Source organism: Canis lupus, chromosome 8 (assembly GCF_048164855.1).
Source record: "Canis lupus baileyi chromosome 8, mCanLup2.hap1, whole genome shotgun sequence".
In the NCBI taxonomy this organism is placed as follows: domain Eukaryota; kingdom Metazoa; phylum Chordata; class Mammalia; order Carnivora; family Canidae; genus Canis; species Canis lupus.
In genome coordinates this window covers 53,541,408-53,561,214 of record NC_132845.1, presented here as the reverse complement: position 1 = coordinate 53,561,214, position 19,807 = coordinate 53,541,408, and the positions used below count along the sequence as shown (strand labels likewise).

General features: G+C 38.6%; 1 protein-coding gene across 18 annotated transcripts in view; it reads right to left on the bottom strand.

Annotated features, from left to right (window-relative positions):
* Positions 1 to 19,807, bottom strand: part of LOC140638546 (phospholipid-transporting ATPase ABCA3-like) — a 191,204-nt gene that overhangs the window by 95,268 nt on the left and 76,129 nt on the right. For 16 of the 18 annotated variants that reach the window (XR_012035571.1, XM_072836105.1, XM_072836109.1 and 13 more), the window contains 2 exons: positions 13,636 to 13,770; positions 5,262 to 5,391 (listed from right to left, as the gene is read on the bottom strand). Coding sequence is in view for 17 of the 18 variants with exons in the window: in XM_072836105.1 (XP_072692206.1) it covers positions 5,262 to 5,391; positions 13,636 to 13,770 (265 nt within the window). In the remaining variant the exon portion in view is untranslated. The remainder of the gene's footprint in view (positions 1 to 5,261; positions 5,392 to 13,635; positions 13,771 to 19,807) is intronic. The other 2 variants (XM_072836104.1, XM_072836113.1) reach the window with 1 other exon arrangement.

Below are 19,807 nucleotides of genomic sequence, written 5' to 3'. Positions count from 1 at the left end.
AAGTCCGTGGTATTTTGATAGGGATTGCATTGAACGTGTAAATTGCCCTCGGTAACACTGACATTTTCACAATATTAATTCTGCCAATCCATGAGCATGGAATATTTTTCCATCTCTTTGTGTCTTCCTCAATTTCTTTCAGAAGTGTTCTATACTTTTTAGGGTACAGATCCTTTACCTCTTTGGTTAGGTTTATTCCTAGGTATCTTCTGCTTTTGGGTGCAATTGTAAATGGGATTGACTCCTTAATTTCTCTTTCTTTAGTCTCATTGTTAGTGTATAGAAATGCCACTGATTTCTGGGCATTGATGTTGTATCCTGCCACACTGCTGAATTGCTGTATGAGTTCTAGCAATCTCGGGGTGGAGTCTTTTGGGCTTTCTATGTACAGTATCATGTTATCTGCAAAGAGGAAGAGTTTGACTTCTTTGCCAATTTGAATGCCTTTTGTTTCTGAGGCTAGGACTTCTAATACTATGTTGAATAGCAGTGGTGAGAGTGGATCCCTAATCTCCTGATCTTAGGGGAAAGATTCCCAGTGTTTCCCCACTGAGAATGATATTTGCTGTGGGCTTTTTATAGATAGCTTTTAAGATGCTGAGGAATGTTCCCTCTAACCCTACACTGAAGACTTTTGATCAGTAATGGATGTTGTATTTTGTCAAATGCTTTTTCTGTATCTATTGAGAGGATCCTATGGTTCTTGTTTTTTCTCTTGTTGATAAGATCAATCACACTGATTGCTTTACGAGTGCTGAACCAGCCTTGCATCCCAGGGATAAATCCCAAATGGTCATGGTGAATAATCTTCTGAATGTATTCTTGGATCCTATTGGCTAGTATCTCATTGAGAATTTTTACATCTGTGTTCATTAGGGATATTGGTCTGTAATTCTCCTTTTTGGTGGAGTCTTTGTCTGGTTTTGGAATTAAGGTGATGCTGGCCTCATAGAACGAATTTGGAAGTACTCCATCTCTTTCTATCTTTCCAAACAGCTTTAGTAGAATAGGTATGGTTTCTTCTTTAAACGTTTGATAGAATTCCCCTGGGAAGCCATCTGGCCCTGGACTCTTGTGTCTTGGGAGGTTTTTGATGACTGCTTCAATTTCCTTCCTGGCTATTGGCCTGTTCAGGTTTTCTATTTCTTCCTGTTCCAGTTTTGGTAGTTTGTGGTTTTCCGAAATGTGTCCATTTCTTCTAGATTGCCTAATTTATTGGCGTAGAGCTGCTCGCAATATGTTTTTAAAATCATCTGTATTTCCTTGGTATTGGTGGTGATCTCTCCTTTTACATTTATGATTTTATTAATTTGAGTCTTTTCTCTTTTGTCTTTAATAAGGCTGGCTAATGGTTTATCTATCTTCTTAATTCTTTCAAAGAACCAACTCCTGGTTTTGTTGATCTGTTCTACAGTTCTTCTGGTCTCTATTTCATTGAGTTCTGCTTGAATCTTTATTAACGGTCTTCTGCTGGATGTAGGTTTTATTTGCTGTTCTTTCTCCAGTTCCTTTAGGCGCAAGGTTAGCTTGTGTATTTGTGTTTTTTCCAATTTTTTGAGGGATGCTTGTGTTGTGATATATTTCCCTCTTAAGACTGCTTTTGCTGTATCTCAAAGATTTTGAATGGTTATATCTTCATTTTCATTAGTTTCCATGAATCTTTTTTAAAATTTATTTTATATTGGTGTTCAATTTGCCAACATATAGAATAACACCCAGTGCTCATCCCATCAAGTGCCCCCCTCAGTGCCCATCACCCAGTCACCCCCACCCCGGCCCACCTCCCTTCCACCACCCCTAGTTCGTTTCCCAGAGTTAGAAGTTTCCCATGTTCTGTCTCCCTTTCTGATATTTCCCACTCATTTTTTCTCCTTTCCCCTTTATTCCCTTTCACTATTTTTTATATTCCCCAAATGAATGAGACCATATAATGTTTGTCCTTCTCCGATTGACTTATTTCACTCAGCATAATACCCTCCAGTTCCATCCATGTCGAAGCAAATGGTGAGTATTTGTCATTTCTAATGGCTGAGTAATATACCATTTTAAACATAAACCACATCTTTTTAAACTTTTTAATTTATTTTTATTTTTTTAATAATAAATTTATTTTTTATTGGTGTTCAGTCTGCCAACATACAGAATAACACCCAGTGCTCATCCCGTCAAGTGCCCCCCTCAGTGCCTGTCACCCAGTCACCCCCACCCTCCTCCCCTTCCACCACCCCTAGTTCGTTTCCCAGAGTTAGGAGTCTTTACATTCTGTCTCCCTTTCTGATATTTCCTACCCATTTCTTCTCCCTTCCCTTCTATTCCCTTTCACTATTATTTATATTCCCCAAATAAATGAGAACATATAATGTTTGTCCTTCTCCGATTGACTTATTTCACTCAGCATAATACCCTCCAGGTCCATTCACGTCGAAGCAAATGGTGGGTATTTGTCGTTTCTAATGGCTGAGTAATATTCCACTGTATACATAAACCACATCTTTTTAAACTTTTTAATTTATTTTTATTTTTTTAATAATAAATTTATTTTTTATTGGTGTTCAGTCTGCCAACATACAGAATAACACCCAGTGCTCATCCCGTCAAGTGCCCCCCTCAGTGCCCGTCACCCAGTCACCCCCACCCTCCTCCCCTTCCACCACCCCTAGTTCGTTTCCCAGAGTTAGGAGTCTTTACATTCTGTCTCCCTTTCTGATATTTCCTACCCATTTCTTCTCCCTTCCCTTCTATTCCCTTTCACTATTATTTATATTCCCCAAATAAATGAGAACATATAATGTTTGTCCTTCTCCGATTGACTTATTTCACTCAGCATAATACCCTCCAGGTCCATTCACGTCGAAGCAAATGGTGGGTATTTGTCGTTTCTAATGGCTGAGTAATATTCCACTGTATACATAAACCACATCTTCTTTATCCATTCATTTTCAATGGACACCGAGGCTCCTTCCACAGTTTAATTCTTGTCTAATTTTTTGGTTGTGGTTGACCCTTTCATCTTTTAGCAGGATGGTCCTTTACCTCCCTGTGTTTGAATTTCTTCCAAATTTCTTCCTGTGATTTACTTCTAGTTTCAAAGCATTGTGGTCTGAAAATATGCAGGGGACAATCCCAATATTTTGGTATCGGTTAAGACCTGATTTGTGACCCAGTATGTGGTCTATTCTGGAGAAAGTTCATGTGCACTTGAGAAGAATGTGTATTCAGTTGCATTTGGATGGAAAGTTCTGTAAATATCTGTGAAATCCATCTGGTCTAGTGTAACATTTAAAGTTCTTGTTTCTTTGGAGATGTTATGCTTAGAAGATCTGTCATTTGCAGAAAGCGCCGTGTTGAAGTCTCCCAGTAGAAGTATAATTATGTCTTAACTTTGGTTATTAATTGATTCATATACTTGGCAACTCCCACATTAGGGGCATAAATATTCATGATTGTTAGGTCCTCTTGTTGGATAGACGTTTTCAGTATGATATAGTGTCCCTCTTCATCTCTTACTACAGTCTTTGGGATAAACTTTAATATATCTGATATGAGGGTTTCTACCCCTGCTTCCATTTGAGAACCAGTTGAATGGTAAATGGTTCTCCAACCTTTCATTTTCAGGCAGTAGGTGCCCTTATGTCTAAATGAGTCTCTTGTAGACAGCAAATAGATGAGTCTTAATTTTTTATCCAGTCTGAAGCCCTGTGTCCTTTTGATGGGATCATTAAGCCCATTCACGTTCAGAGTTACTATTGAAAGATATGAATTTAGTGTCATCATGATACCTATTCAGTCCTTGTTTTTGTGGATTGTTTCCTGGGACTTCCTTTTTCTTTTACAGGATCCCCCTTTATATTTCTTGCAGAGCTGGTTTGGTGGTCACATATTCTTTCAGTCTGCCTATATTGGAAGCTGTTTATCTCTTCTTCTATTCTAAATGACAGCCTTGCTGGATAAAGTATTCTTGGCTGCAGGTTCTTCTCATATAGGACCCTGAACATATCCTGCCAGTCCTTTCTGCCCTGCCAGGTCTCTGTGGAGAGGTCTGCTGTTATCCTAATACTTCTCCCCATAAAGGTTATGGATTTCTTGTTGCTACTTTAAGAATCTTCTCTTTATCTTTGGAATTTGCAAGTTTCATATTAAATTTTGAGATGTTGAACTTTTTTTATTGATTTTAGGGGGTGATCTCTCTATCTCCTGGATCTGAATGCCTGCTTCCCTCCCCAAATTAGGGAAGTTCTCAGCTATGATTTGTTCAAATATGTTTTCTGGTCCTCTGTCCCTTTCGGCATCCTCTGGAACTCCAATTAAACATAAATTTTTCCTTCTGAGGCTGTCATTTATTTCCCTTAACCTTTCCTCATGATCTTTTTTCTCTTTTATCCTCATCTTCCTTCCTTGCCATCAACTTGCCTTCTATGTCACTCACTATTTCTTCTACCTCATTAACCCTCGTCATTAGGACCTCCAGTTTGGATTGCATCTCATTTAATTGATTTTTAATTTCGGCCTGATTAGATCTAAATTCTGCATTTATGAAGTCTCTTGAATCCTTTATGTTTTTTTCCAGAGCCCAGTAGCTTTATAATTGTGCTTCTGAATTGGCTTTCTGACATCGAATTGTAATGCAGATTCTGTAACTCTATAGCAGAGAATACTGTTTCTGATTCTTTGTTTTGTGGTGAGTTCTTCTTGCTAGTCATTTTGATCAGTGCAGAGTGGCTAAAAACAAGTTGTACTTGTTAGAAGCGCAAGTTCTCTCTGTAGCATTCCAGCTGTTCTCTCTTTATTTTTTTAAAGATTTATTCATGACAGAGAGAGACAGAGACAGAGAGAAAGAGAGAGAGACAGGCAGGCAGAGGGAGAAGCAGGTTCTGTGCAGGGAGCCAGACATGGGACTCAATCCTGGGTCTCCAGGATCACACCCTGGGCTGAAGGTGGTGCTAAACCGCTGGGCCACTGGGGCTGCCCTGTTCTCTCTTTAAATCGCATTTGAATTTGTAGGTTTTCAGGATGATTTGAAAGTTATCTAGGGAAGTTGGTAGGGACAGGTGACTTGGGAACCCCACTCTTCTGCCATCTTGCTCCGCACCCCCTAAATACGGATTTTTAAACTTTATAATGATTTGCACCTTAGGAACAGTGAATTAATCAGAAACTGTGTATATCACTTAAATAAGAATGATATCAATGTCAGGAGGGTACACAGAAGTTTCAGAACTTGAAGCACAGTATCTGTGACCAGGGTGACCATGAAAACTTACCTGTGAGAATCGACATGGTGGTAGTCTTTCCTGCCCCATTAGGTCCAAGAAGAACAGTGATTTGCCCCTCATATACATTGAAAGATAAGTTTTTTACTGCTAAGATGGTATCCCTCTCCGTTGTGAATTCCTGGGAAAACAACAAAACAAATGCTAACTTTAAATCTATTATTTTTTAAAGATTTATTTATTTATTCATGATAGACATAGAGAGAGAGAGAGAGAGAGAGAGAGAGAGAGAGAGAGGCAGAGACACAGCGAGGGAGAAGCAGGCTCCATGCTGGGAGCCCGACGTGGGACTGGATCCCGGGCCTCCAGGACCACGTCCTGGGCTGAAGGTGGTGCTAAACCACTGAGCCACCTGGGCTGCCCCCAGCTTCTGTCTTGAAGCTGATAATGCAACAGTCAGCTACAATCAGTGTCCTCCTGCTAAGTTCCAGAACTTCATGCTGGATACCCATTATACTAGGTGTCCTTGAGGCACTCCAAGCACTACTCATTAGCACATCTGAAAATGTATTCCTCATGCCATATTCCTCACCACAACCCACACAGATGTATAAAGACAGAAACCTGAGACTAACCTACCTTAGATATTTCTCTCTGCCTCATCTACTGAGATTCATCAGTCATTAATCATGCTCACCAATCCACTTACTCAACAAATATTTATTGAAGGCCTTTACTATGTGGCATATACATTGTGTAAGGTACTATGAATACATTAATGAAGGAGACCAACACAACTCCTGCTCTCATGAGAGAAAAATGCCAGTAGGAGAAACAGATAAAAAAATCTGGGAGGAGGGGCAAGATGGCGGAAGAGTAGGGTCCCCAAATCACCTGTCCCCACCAAATTACCTAGATAACCTTCAAATTATCCTGAAAATCTATGAATTCGGCCTGAGATTTAAAGACAGAACAGCTGGAATGCTACAGTGAGAAGAGTTCCCCGCTTCTATCAAGGTAGGAAGACGGGAAAAAGAAAAAAAGAAACAAAAGGCCTCCAAGGGGGGGAGGCCCCACGAGGAGCCGGGCTGAGGCCGGGGACACTGAGGCCGGGGCGAGTGTCCCCAGGACAGGAGAGCCCCGTCCCGGAGAATCAGGAGCTGCACCAACCTTCCCGGGCGGAAAGGCGCCCGCAGGGAGTTAGAGCAGGACCCCAGAAGGGACGGGGATGCCCTCGGGCTCCCTGGGACACTAACAGCACCTGCGGCGCGTGCAGGAGAGTGCGCCGAGCTCCCTAAGGGCTGCAGCGCGCAAGGCGGGACCTGAAGCAGCTCGGAGGGCCTCGGGAGGGGGCTCTGCGGAGGCGGCTGCCAGAGCGCGAATCCAACAGCGCAGGCTCCGGAGCACAGGGCGCCGGGACACAGCCCAGGATCCGGCCTCCCCCCGGGACAGGCAGAGGCCGGGAAGGCCCAGGACAGCAAGGACACTCCTGTCCCGAGCTGAGAAGATCAGCGGCCCCGCCCAGGGGCCTCCAGGACCCTGCAGACGGAGTAGTTCCTGTGGGAGCTGAATCCAGGTTTCCAGAGCTGCAGCAACCACTGGGGTTGTTCCTCCTGGGGCCTCACGGGGTAAACAACCCCCACTGAGACCTGCACCAGGCAGGGGGCAGAGCAGCTCCCCCAAGTGCTAACACCTGAAAATCAGAACAACAAACCCCTCCCCCAGAAGACCAGCTAGACCGACAAGTTCCAGGGGAAGTCAAGGGACTTAAAGTATACAGAATCAGAAGATACTCCCCCGTGTTTTTTTTTTTTTCTCTTTTTTTTTCTTTTTGATTTCTGATTGCTTCCCCCATCCTTTTTTTTCATCTTTCTTTCTTTCTTTCTTTCTTTCTTTCTTTCTTTCTTTCTTTCTTTCTTTCCTTTCTTTTTCTTCTCTTTTTTCCTTTTTTCTTCCTTTTTTCTTTTTTCTTTTTCTTTTCTTTCCTTCTCTCTCTCTTTCTCCTTTTCCCAATACAACTTGTTTTTGGCCACTCTGCACTGAGCAAAATCACTAGAAGGAAAACCTCACCTCAAAAGAAAGAATCAGAAACAGTCCTCTCTCCCACAGAGTTACAAAATCTGGATTACAATTCATGTCAGAAAGCCAGTTCAGAAGCACTGTTATACAGCTACTGGTGGCTCTAGAAAAAAGTATAAAGGACTCAAGAGACTTCATGACTGCAGAATTTAGATCCAATCAGGCAGAAATTAAAAATCAATTGAATGAGATGCAATCCAAACTAGAAGTCCTAGCGATGAGGGTTAATGAGGTGGAAGAACGAGTGAGTGACATAGAAGACAAGTTGACGGCAAAGAGGGAAACTGAAGAAAAAAGAGACAGACAATTAAAAGACCATGAAGACAGATTAAGGGAAATAAACGACAGCCTGAGGAAGAAAAATCTACGTTTAATAGGGGTTCCCGAGGGCACTGAAAGGGACAGAGGTCCAGAATATGTATTTGAACAAATCCTAGCTGAAAACTTTCCTAATCTGGGAAGGGAAACAGGCATTCAGATCCAGGAAATAGAGAGATCCCTCCCTAAAATCAATAAAAACTGTTCAACACCTCGACATTTAATAGTGAAGCTTGCAAATTCCAAAGACAAAGAGAAGATCCTTAAAGCAGCAAGAGACAAGAAAGCTCTGACTTTTATGGGGAGGAATATTAGGGTAACAGCAGACCTCTCCACAGAGACCTGGCAGGCCAGAAAGGGCTGGCAGGATATATTCAGGGTCCTAAATGAGAAGAACATGCAACCAAGAATACTTTATCCAGCAAGGCTCTCATTCAAAATGGAAGGAGAGATAAAGAACTTCCAAGACAGGCAGGAACTGAAAGAATATGTGACCTCCAAACCAGCTCTGCAAGAACTTTTAAGGGGGACTCTTAAAATTCCCCTTTAAGAAGAAGTTCAGTGGAACAATCCACAAAAACAAGGACTGAATAGATATCATGATGACACTAAACTCATATGTGTCAATAGTAACTCTGAACGTGAACGGGCTCAATGACCCCATCAAAAGGCGCAGGGTTTCAGACTGGATAAAAAAGCAGGACCCATCTATTTGCTCTCTACAAGAGACTCATTTTAGACAGAAGGACACCTACAACCTGAAAATAAAAGGTTGGAGAACCATTTACCATTCAAATGGTCCTCAAAAGAAAGCAGGGGTAGCCATCCTTATATCAGATAAACTAAAATTTACCCGAAGACTGTAGTGAGAGATGAAGAGGGACACTATCTCATACTTGAAGGATCTATCCAACAAGAGGACTTAACAATCCTCAATATATATGCCCCTAATGTGGGAGCTGCCAAATATTTAAACCAATTAATAACCAAAGTGAAGAAATACTTAGATAATAATACACTTATACTTGGTGACTTCAATCTAGCGCTTTCTACCCTCGATAGGTCTTCTAAGCACAACATTTCCAAAGAAACGAGAGCTTTAAATGATACACTGGACCAGATGGATTTCACAGATATCTACAGAACTTTACATCCAAACTCAACTGAATACACATTCTTCTCAAGTGCACATGGAACTTTCTCCAGAATAGACCACATACTGGGTCACAAATTGGGTCTGAACCAATACCAAAAGATTGGGATCGTCCCCTGCATATTCTCAGAACATAATGCCTTGAAATTAGAACTAAATCACAACAAGAAGTTTGGAAGGACCTCAAACACGTGGAGGTTAAGGACTATCCTGCTAAAAGATGAAAGGGTCAACCAGGAAATTAAGGAAGAATTTTAAAAATTCATGGAAACTAATGAGAATGAAGATACAACCATTCAAAATCTTTGGGATACAGCAAAAGCAGTCCTAAGGGGGAAATCCATTGTAATACAAGCAATTCAAAAACTGGAAAGAACTCAAATACAAAAGCTAACCTTACACATAAAGGAGCTAGAGAAAAAACAGCAGATTGACCCCATGCCCAGCAGAAGAAGAGAATTAATTAAAATTCGAGCAGAACTCAACCAAATCAAGACCAGAAGAATTGTGGAACAGATCAACAGAACCACGAGTTGGTTCTTTGAAAGAATTAATAAGATAGATAAACCATTAGCCAACCTTATTAAAAATAAGAGAGAGGAGACTCAAATTAATAAAATCATGAATGAGAAAGGAGAGATCACTACCAACACCAAGGAAATACAAATGATTTTAAAAACATATTATGAACAGCTATACGCCAATAAATTAGGCAATCTAGAAGAAATGAACGCATTCCTGGAAAGCCACAAACTACCAAAACTGGAACAGGAAGAAATAGAAAACCTGAACAGGCCAATAACCAGGGAGGAAATTGAAGCAGTCATCTAAAACCTCCCAAGACACAAAAGTCCAGGGCCAGATGGCTTCCCAGGGGAATTCTATCAAACATTTAAAGAAGAAATAACATGTATTCTACTAAAGCTGTTTCAAAGGATACAAATGGAGGGAATATGTCTACACTCATTTTATGAGGCCAGCATTACTTTGAATTAAAAGGATGGAGAAAGATATATCGTGGTACACAAATTACTAATATGGAGTAGCTATATTAATTTCAGACAAAATAGATTTCAGAACAAGGAAAACTATCAGGGATAAGGAGAGGCATTTTCAGATGATGTCAGCAAGATGTCAGAATAAAAGGTCCTGAGCTCTAGCTCTCCCCCACACATAAAGAGATTTAGCAACTACTCTGAAGAAGAATGGCACTGTGAGATTTCTGGAGCCCAGGGGTAAGGTTATAGCACCCTGGTAGAGCACAGAAACTGAGGGAAAGAGAAGCAGTTTTGCTCTGCCCACATTGCTTCTCCTCCAAGCCAACATAGAAAAACATCAATAAAGATCCCTTCAAGCCCACAATTTCTCCAGTGGCAGAAAGAGAGAAAGAGGCAGACATCCAACTTCCCCAGATTTCCGTCTTTCCCACTTGTGTCTTGCCTTACATGGAATGCCAGGGGAACTAACACAGCTAGACCACCAGAAAGAGCTGGGACCAAGGTGGTGGCACTAGTGGATCTTAGTGGTAGTTCCACAGTGGTAGTTCCATCAGACAGCCCTGCCCAGTCACATGTCTCCACTGATAGATCCTCCTGAAAACCGAGGCCCACCAGCTGATCCTGTGAAACAACAGAGCCCCTCCCAGCAATCATGTGGGAATGTGGAGACCAGGCCCCCTTCCATGACCAAAAAGCCCCACTAGCCAGCCCCACTAGACTATAGTCCCACTAGACTGCAGAGCACCAGCAACAGGCCGTCTAACAATATACTCTGCAGCTATCATACAATGGCACACTCCATTGGCTCCAATAGTAAGCCACATTTGCCCATGGGTCCCACAAGCTGGCCCACCCAGTATCCCAGTTTAGGCTGATCGATAAATGTCTTTTCTTGCCAAAGGCAGTTTGTAAAGAATGGAAGAGATATCTTAAGTGTGCAAGAAACCAAGGCAAAGTTACAAGGATCATGAAAGATTAAGGAAACATGACACCACTAAGGGAAACTAATAAAACTCCAGTAACCAAGCCTAAAGAAACAGATTATAAACTGCCTGACAAAAAATTCAAAATAATCATACAAAAGAAAAAATCTTAGTGAACTAAGAACTCAGGTAGACAACTAAAGAAAAATACATAAACAAATGAGAAGTTCAAAAAGAGAGAAGCCATGAGAAAACAAAAATCCTACAGCTGAAGAATACAATGACTGAATTGGAAAAATAATTAAATAGAAAGCTTCAATGACAGACTCAATCAAGCTGAAGAGAGACTTAGTGAACTCAAATACAGGTCATTTGGAATTATCCAGTCAGAGGAGCAAAAAGAAAAATGAAAAATAGGGAAGAAATACTATGGGACATATAAGATAACATGAGAAGAAATGACATATTCATTAAGAGCCAAAGAAGTAGAACAGATAGAGGAGTCATAAAGGTTATTTGAAGAAAATATGGCTGAAAATTTCCCAGATCTGGGGATAGAAATGAACATCTAGATTCATAAAGCTTAAAAATGCCCAAATAGGTTGAACCAAAGAAGTCTACATAAAGCCACATTATGACTACATTGTCAAAGGTTAAAGACAAAGAGAATTTTCAAAGCTCCAAAAGCAAACTAAGTCATCATGTACAAGGGAACCCATATAAGACTATCAGTGGATTTCCTATCCGGCCAGGAGACAATAGGATGATATATTCCAAGCACCAAGGAAAAAACTGCAAACCAACAATACTTAGTAAAACCATCCTTGAAAAACAAAGGAGAAAAAAAAAAAAAAAACAAAGGAGAAGTTAAAACAAAAGCTGAGCAAGTTTATGACCATTAGACCTGCCTTACAAGAGGTAATAAAAGAAATTTTCCTTTTGAGATGAGTTGATGTTAAAGAACCACACAAAAGCATATGAAAATACAAATCTCATCAGTAAAAGTAAATATACAGACAAACATAGAATATAATAATACCGTAATAGTGGTGTATAATCACTTTGAAATGGTATTAAACAAATACAAAATGAGTTAAGAGTAACTATGGTTGCAAAATTTGTTAGTGGATACACAATACAGAAAGAAGTAAATACTGACATTAATAAAGTGTCGAGAGGGAATAAAAATGTAGAACTGTTGGATGCAATTAAGGTTAAGGTGTTATCAGCTTAAAATAGATGTCATAATTATAAGATTCAATACAGCTTCAGGGTAATGACAAAAAAATTTGTCATAGGCACATAATAGAAAAGAGAAAAATCAAAGCATAACAGCACCAAAAAATCATCAAACCAAAAAAAAAATAGCAAAGGAAGAGAGGACAAGACAATCATAAAACAGTTGGAAAACAATTAACAAAGTGGCAATAGTAAAACCCGACTTATCAATAGTTATTTTAAATGTAAATGGATTAAATTCACCAATCAAAAGACCTAGAATGACTGAATGTATTTTTTTAAAAAAGACCCAACCAAATGCTGTCTATAAAAGATTTACAAATATTTAAGCATACACATGGGTTAAAAGTGAAGGGATGGAAAAATATGTTGTGCAAATGGTAACCAAAAGAAAGAAGTGGCTATACTTCTATCAAATAAATTAGACGTTAAGTCAAAAAGTTACAAAAAGCAAAGATGATTATATAATGGTAGAAGAATCAATTCAACCAGAGACACTGCAATTTTAAGTATACATGTACCCAACATCAAGCCATCTAAATATATAAAGCAAATATCAACATATCTGAAGGAAGAAATAGGCAGCAAAATAGTCATAACAGTAAGAGACATCAATAGCCCACTTTCTTTTTTAAAAAAGATTTTAAAATTTTATTTTAGAGAGAGAGAGAGAGAGCAAGAGCAGAAGAAGGAGCAGAGGGAGAAGCAGAAGCAGACTCCTTGGTGAGGAGAGAGCCCAAGGCATCGTTGGGTCCCAAGACCTTGGGATCATGACCTGAACCGAAACAGACATTTAACTGACCAAGCCACCCAGGTGCCCTAATAGCTCACTCTCAATAATGGATAGACCATAGAAACAGAAAATCAATAAGACAACAGCAGTCTTAAACATACCAAACAGATCTAACAGAGATATAGAGAAAACTCTACACAACAGAATACTTGTTCTTTTCAAGTGCATGTGAAATATTTTTTAGGATAGATCACACACTGGGTCTCACAGTAAGTCTTAAATTTAAGAGGATTGAAATGATTCTACAGATCTTTTCTGACTATAATAAAATAAAACTAAAAGTCAATAAAAAGGGGAAATTGGAAAAATTCACAAATACATGAAAAGTGAATAAAACATTCTTAAACAACCATTAGGTCAAAGAAGAAATCAAAACAGGAAATTAGAAAATAGCTCAAGACAAATGAAAACAAAAACAACATACCAAAACCTATTGAATGCAAGAAAAAGCTGTACTAAGAACAAATTTATAGAAATAAAGGCCTACATAGGGGTACTTAATTGATCCAAATTAACTAATACATCCAGGAACAACTCCTCACCAAATACTTGGACAAAGAAGAATTCAGCCAAATGTATAACTGATGGAACAAGTAAAACCACAACTGTGAACATAAATTATGTACACATCAATTCATCATCACAGTTCCAACTAGACATTAGTTCTTATACTGGAAGTACTGTAAAAGACATCGTTATTGTAAGACAAAGCTGGGTTCCATTCTGAAGAAAGGATAAAGAAGCCCATGAATTTGTACTTTATTTGCATATCTGTCATTTTTACTTTGTCAATTAATATGCTGAATATAACTTTTATTAACATCTTATGGTAGGAGGGTAGGGCCATGGCCAGTGAAAACATTTACTATACACTATAAATTAACTTTCAGCTGCATTAGGAAAAAGAGATTTATAAGAGTACCTTGTATAGATTTTGAATCCTGATACCAACCACCAAGTCAACAGGTTCATCTTCAAAATAATCACTTTTAATCATATCAGTAATTTGCCTTTCTTCCTTCTTAATGCTTAAAGCTTTATTAAACCAGTAGGATTTCTAAGAAAAGACCAAAACCATAATTATCATGATGTCACTGAAAAATTAAATCTTAACACTTTAGTTCATTTCACTTTGGTTTCAAGATGGGTTGAAGTACATATACTGAAACAAAATTTGGAAGCAAACTGCCTAGAATGTGAACTTCTATGCAATAAACACAAAACGTGTTATTTAAAAATCTCACTTTCCAAGGGGCACCTGGATGGCTCAGTCAGTTAAATGTCTGCCTTCAGCTCAAGTCATGATCCTGGGGTCCTGGGATAGAGCCCTGCATCAGGCTTCCTGCTCAGTGGGGAGTCTGCTTCTCCCTCTACCCCTCCCCTGACTTGTGCCCTCTCTCTTTCAAATAAACAAATAAATACAATCTTTAAAATAAAATAAAATCTAACTGTCAAGAGGAAAGACAAAAGAAAATCTACTTTAAAATGGCTCAATGAGGGGCACCTGGGTGGCTCAGTGGTTGAGTGTCTGCCTTTGGCTCAGGTGGTGATCCCAGGGTCCTGAGATCAAGCCCCACATCAGGCTCCCCATGGGGAGCCTGCTTCTCCCTCTACCTGTGTCTCTGCTTTTCTCTGTCTCTCATTAATAAATAAAATTTAAAAATAAATAAATACATAAAATGACCCAGTGAAAAGTATTTGATTACTCTAAGTCAGGTCTCTTTATTTGGATATGCAGTATACAGACCAGCCCCTGGAGATTCCTAACACGTTTTCAATGAGTCTATGAGTTCAAAATTCTTCATAAAAATACTTTAAAAAATACATTATTTGCCTTTCTATGACATTGATATTGTATCTACTACAAGATTTTGTGTCTCCTGGAATTGAATGCCTTGAATATGATTTTTTAAATATTCTGTGTGGTGAAATGGGAAATATGAATAAAGCATTTCTATAGAAAATGGAAATATAATGGGAGCTCTGAGAAAAATTACTTGTGTCATTGTTTGAGTCATGAACTAGCCTCTTTTTTCATGGAATATCACTTTTCTCTGAAAGAATGAGAAACAAATATTACGGTTCTTCAGACTTAGATATGTAGCAGACATTTTCTTGAAAATTAATAAAGAGATGTTAACATTTCAAGGAAAAGAACTAACAATATATGCTGCTAAAAATAAAATTTGAACATTTAAGTGAAAATTAGGATTTTGAAAAACTGATATCCACTGTTGTGACAAATTTCCAATTCTTAAAAACTATCATGATGACATCATGTTGACAGTAATAAATGTGATGCTTTGATAATGGATGATGAAATGTGTCATCACTTGGAAGGTATGTTATCAGTGAAACAATATTTTTCAAATAACCAAAATATGATGTTATAAATTTAAGCATGGTTAAAGATCTATTCAAATCACAAGATACTTCAATGAATATTATTATAAAATAGAATAAGAAATGTTTGTTAATGTGTTTTCAGATTCCAAACGTCAACTAACTGCTAGAAAATTATCATTAGTTGACTTTTGGTGAAGTACCAAAGAATACCCAAATATGTTTAAAAGGCTACTTAAATACTCCTTTTTTCAACTACATATCTGCACGAGGCTGTATTTTCTCCATATATTTTAGGTGAAACAAAATAATGCAAAAGATTGAATGCAGAGCCAGATATACACTCTCCAATGAAAATCTAGTTAACTTCTATTAAGCTTATATAAAAGATATTTGAAAAATATAAAACAAGCTACTTTACTCACTAATATTTTTAAAATTTGAAAAATAGCAATTTTTCACCAAAATGTTGATTTCAACATGTAATAGGTTTACTAGTAATATATTTAAATAAGTTGATAAATATTTTTCAAATTTCTTAGTTTCAGAAGAGGAGGCAAGATGGCAGAAGAGTAGGGGTCCTTTTTTCATCTGGCCTCCCAAACTTACCTAGATAACTTTCAAACCATCCTGAATACCCATGAATTCAACCTGAGATGTAAAGAGAGAATAGTTGGAATGCTACAGAGAGAAAAGTGACCACTTCTTATGAGGTAGGAGTGTGGAGAAGAGAAATGGAGAGGATATATTGGAAGATAAATAGCAGAAGAGGGAGCCTTGGGAAGCCGCTGCAGGAAAGCGGTACAGCGCACAATCAGGAACTTTAGAAATCTTCTCTTGAAAGTGTCTTCCCTGCCTAAAAAGTGCTCAGTGGGGAAATAGGGCAGAATCACAGGAGGGGAAGTGAAGTCTCAATATTCCCAGTGACATAGTAAGGATACGGGCACCCAGGAGAAAGCTCAACTTGTGCCATAAACCATAAATCTTGGTTGGATCATGGTAAAGGACTAGAATGCAGCAACCCTCCTGGAGCATCTGAGAGAGGTGGTCCAGGTGCACACTCCAGCAGCTGAGCTCTCTGCCCCAGAGCCCTTCAGCGGACAGAAGCAGGCTATCCCCCATTCCCTCCAGAACAGGCAAAACCAGGGAGGACACAAAATGGCAAAAGCTCTCCTGCTACTAGGCACTCTTCAGTTTGTACGAATCAGTGTCCCCACACCTGCCCCCAGAGGATCTAAACCAGTGTGCACTCAGAGACTGCAGGCTGGTACATGTGGGGAGCTCTTGGCTCTGGGACTGGAGATTTAGCCTCAGTCATTTTTTTTCTCCTTTCACCTTGGAGAGGTGCAGACTCTAGGGAACAAAGGCCTCACAGGACTAACAACTCACATGAGCCCAGCACCTGGCAAGGGGTGGGGCATCTCCACCGAGGCACAGACACCTGAGAATCAGTGCAGCAGCCCCCTCCCCCAGAAGAACAGCTGGAAGAACAAGGGAAGACCAAGTTTACTGACCAAGCAGCACTGGAAAGCTCTGGGACTGAGAGAAAATAGTATATAGAACTCAAGGTTTTTTCCTTATGATTCATTATCTATCAGGTTAAAAAAATTCCAATATATTTTCTTTTTTCCTGCCTTAACTACAATATTTTATCAATTCTTCATTTTTAAGTTTTTTCCTTTTCAACTTTCATATTTTTACAATTATATGTCATATGTAATATTCTTCATTTTTGGATTCCATTCAACATATTCAATTTAATTTTTGTAGATATATAAATTATAGGGTTTTTTTTGTCTTGTTTTGTTTTATAATTTTGGAATTTAGTACCTTCTAACAAATGGACCAAAATACACAGAAACAAGTGGAGCACCATGTTGGTCTACTCTGTGAGATTATATTCTCTCTTCCTTCCCATTCCACCTCCCTCTTTTGTCTTCTTGTTCTTATTTCTGTGGTTGCTGTTGTTTCTCTATATAAGTTTTTCTGGTTTATATGAATTTGGAATTTAGCACCTTCTAACATACAGACAAAATACACTCATAACCAAGAGGATCACCTTCTTGGTCCACTCTGTGAGACAACATTCTCTCTCCTCCTACACTTCTTCCTCACCTTTTTATTTTTTAAGTTTTACTATTTTTTAAATTTGTTTTTCACTTTCATGGTCTTTTTTTTCTCTTTTCTTTTTCTTTTACTGTCTAGTCCCTGACCTCTTCAGATTTGTCTAGGGTGTATTTTACTTAGGTTGTGATTGATATTTTTGACTCCACTTGCTCATATAGCCATTCTGCACTGGACAAAATAACTAGAAGGAAGAATTCACCACAAAGAAAAAAGAACAGGAAGTAATACTCTCTCCCACAGATCTAATGGATATGGATTTAAGTAGCACGTCAGAGATACAATTCAGGGGTACAATTATAAAATTATTAGTGGCTCTTGAAAAAAGCATAAAAGACTCTAGAGATTCTCTTACTGCAGAGTTGAGATCTAATCAGGCCAAAATTAAAAATACCTTAACTGAGATGCAGTCTAAGCTAGATGCTGTAACTGCTAGGGTAAGAGAGACTGACATAGAAGAGAAGTTGATGGAAAGGAAGGAAGCTGAGGGAAAAAGAGAAAAACAACTGAGAACTCATGAGAAGGAGAGGCTTTGGGAAGTAAGTGATAGTTTGAGAAGGAATAATATTTGTCTTATTGGAATTCCAGAATATATGGAGAGAGAGAGGGTCACAAAGTATATTTGAATAAATCATAGCTGAGAACTTATCTAATCTGGGGAAGGGAACAAGCATTCATATCCAAGAGATAGAGAGGACCTCTTGCCCCAAAAAACATCAATCAACACCATAACATATAATAGTGAAGCTTGCAAATTTCAGAGATAGAGAGAAAAATCTTAAAAGCAGCTCAAGACAAGAGATTACTAATTTATATGGGGAGAAATACCAGATCAAAAGCAGACCTATCCACAGAGACCTGGCAGGCCAGAAAGGGCTGGCATGATATATTCAGGGTAGTAACCAGAAAAACATGCAGCCAAGAATACTTTACCCAGTAAGGCTGTCATTCAGAATACAAGGAGAGATAAAGAGCTTCCAAGAAAGACAGAAACTGAAAGAATGTGTGACCACCAAAATGGCTCTGCAAGAAATATTAAGGGGGACCCTGTAACTAAGGAGGGAGCCCAAAGAAACAATCTACAGAAACAGAGACTGTATAGGTAATACTATGACACTAAATTCATATCTTTCAATAGTTACTCTGAATGTGAATGGGCTTAATGATCCAATCAAAAGATACAGGGTATCAGACTGAATAAAAAAGCAAGATCCATCTATATGTTGCCTACAAGAGACTCATTTTAGACCTACGGACACCTCCAGACTGAAAATGAGGGGGTGGAGAACCATTTACCATGCAAATGGTCCTCAAAAGAAAGCTGGAGTAGCAATCCCCATATCAGATAAATTAGATTTTAAACTAAAGATGATAATAAGAGATGAAGAAGGGTACTCTATGATATTTAAAAGGTCTATCCAACAAGAAGACCTAACAATTATGAATATTTATGCCCCTAATATGGGAGCTGCTAAGTCTATCAATCAATTAATAACCAAAGTAAAGAGATACATCAATAATTATAAATTAATAGTAGGAGACTTCAATATGGTGCTCTCAGCAATGGACAGCTATTCTAAACAGAACATCATCAAAGAAACAAGGGCCTTGAATGACACATTGGACCAAATGGATTTCACAAATATATACAGAACATTCCATCCTAATACAACAAAATACACATTCTTCTCAAGTGTACGTGGAACTTTCTCCAGACTAGACCACATACTGGGTCACAAATCAGGTCTTATCCCATACCAAAAGATTGGGATTATTCCCTGCATATTTCCAGACCACAATGCTTGGAAACCAGAACTCAATCACAAGAAGAAAATTGGAAGGAACTCAAACACTTGGAGGTTTAAGAGCATACCACTAAAAGATCAATGGGTCAACCAGGAAATCAGAGAAGAATTAAAAAGAAACATGGCAACTAAAGCAAATGAAAGCACAACTGTTCAAAATCTTTGGGATATAGCAAAAGCAGTCCTAAGAGAGAAATACATTGCAATAAAAACCTCCCTCAAAAAATTGGAAAATTCTCAAATACAGAAGCCCACGTTGCATCTAAAGGAACTGAAGAAAGAACAGCAAATAAAGCCTGAGCCAAGCATTAGAAGAGAGATAACAGATATTAGAGCAGAACTCAATGAAACAGAGACTAGAATAATTGTAGAATAGATCAACGAAATCAGGAGCTGGTTCTTTGAAAGAATTACTAAGCTAGATAAACCTCTACCCAGACTTACTAAAAAGAAAAGAGGAAAGACTCAAATTAATAAAATCATGAATGAAAGAGGAGATATCACAACCAATACCAAGGAAATACAAACGATTTAAAAAATGTATGAGTAACTAAACCCCCCAAAATTAGGCAACCTGGATGAAATGGATGCATTGCTCAAAACATACAAATTGCCAAAACTGAAACAGGAAGAAAAAGAAAACCTGAACAGGCCAATAACCAGTGAGGAAATTGAAGTATTCATCAAAAACTTCCCAAGAAGCAGAAGTCCAGGGCCAGATGTCTTCCCAGGGGAATTCTACCAAACATTTAAAGAAGAAATAACATGTATTCTACTAAAGCTGTTTCAAAGGATACAAATAGAGGGAATATGTCTACACTC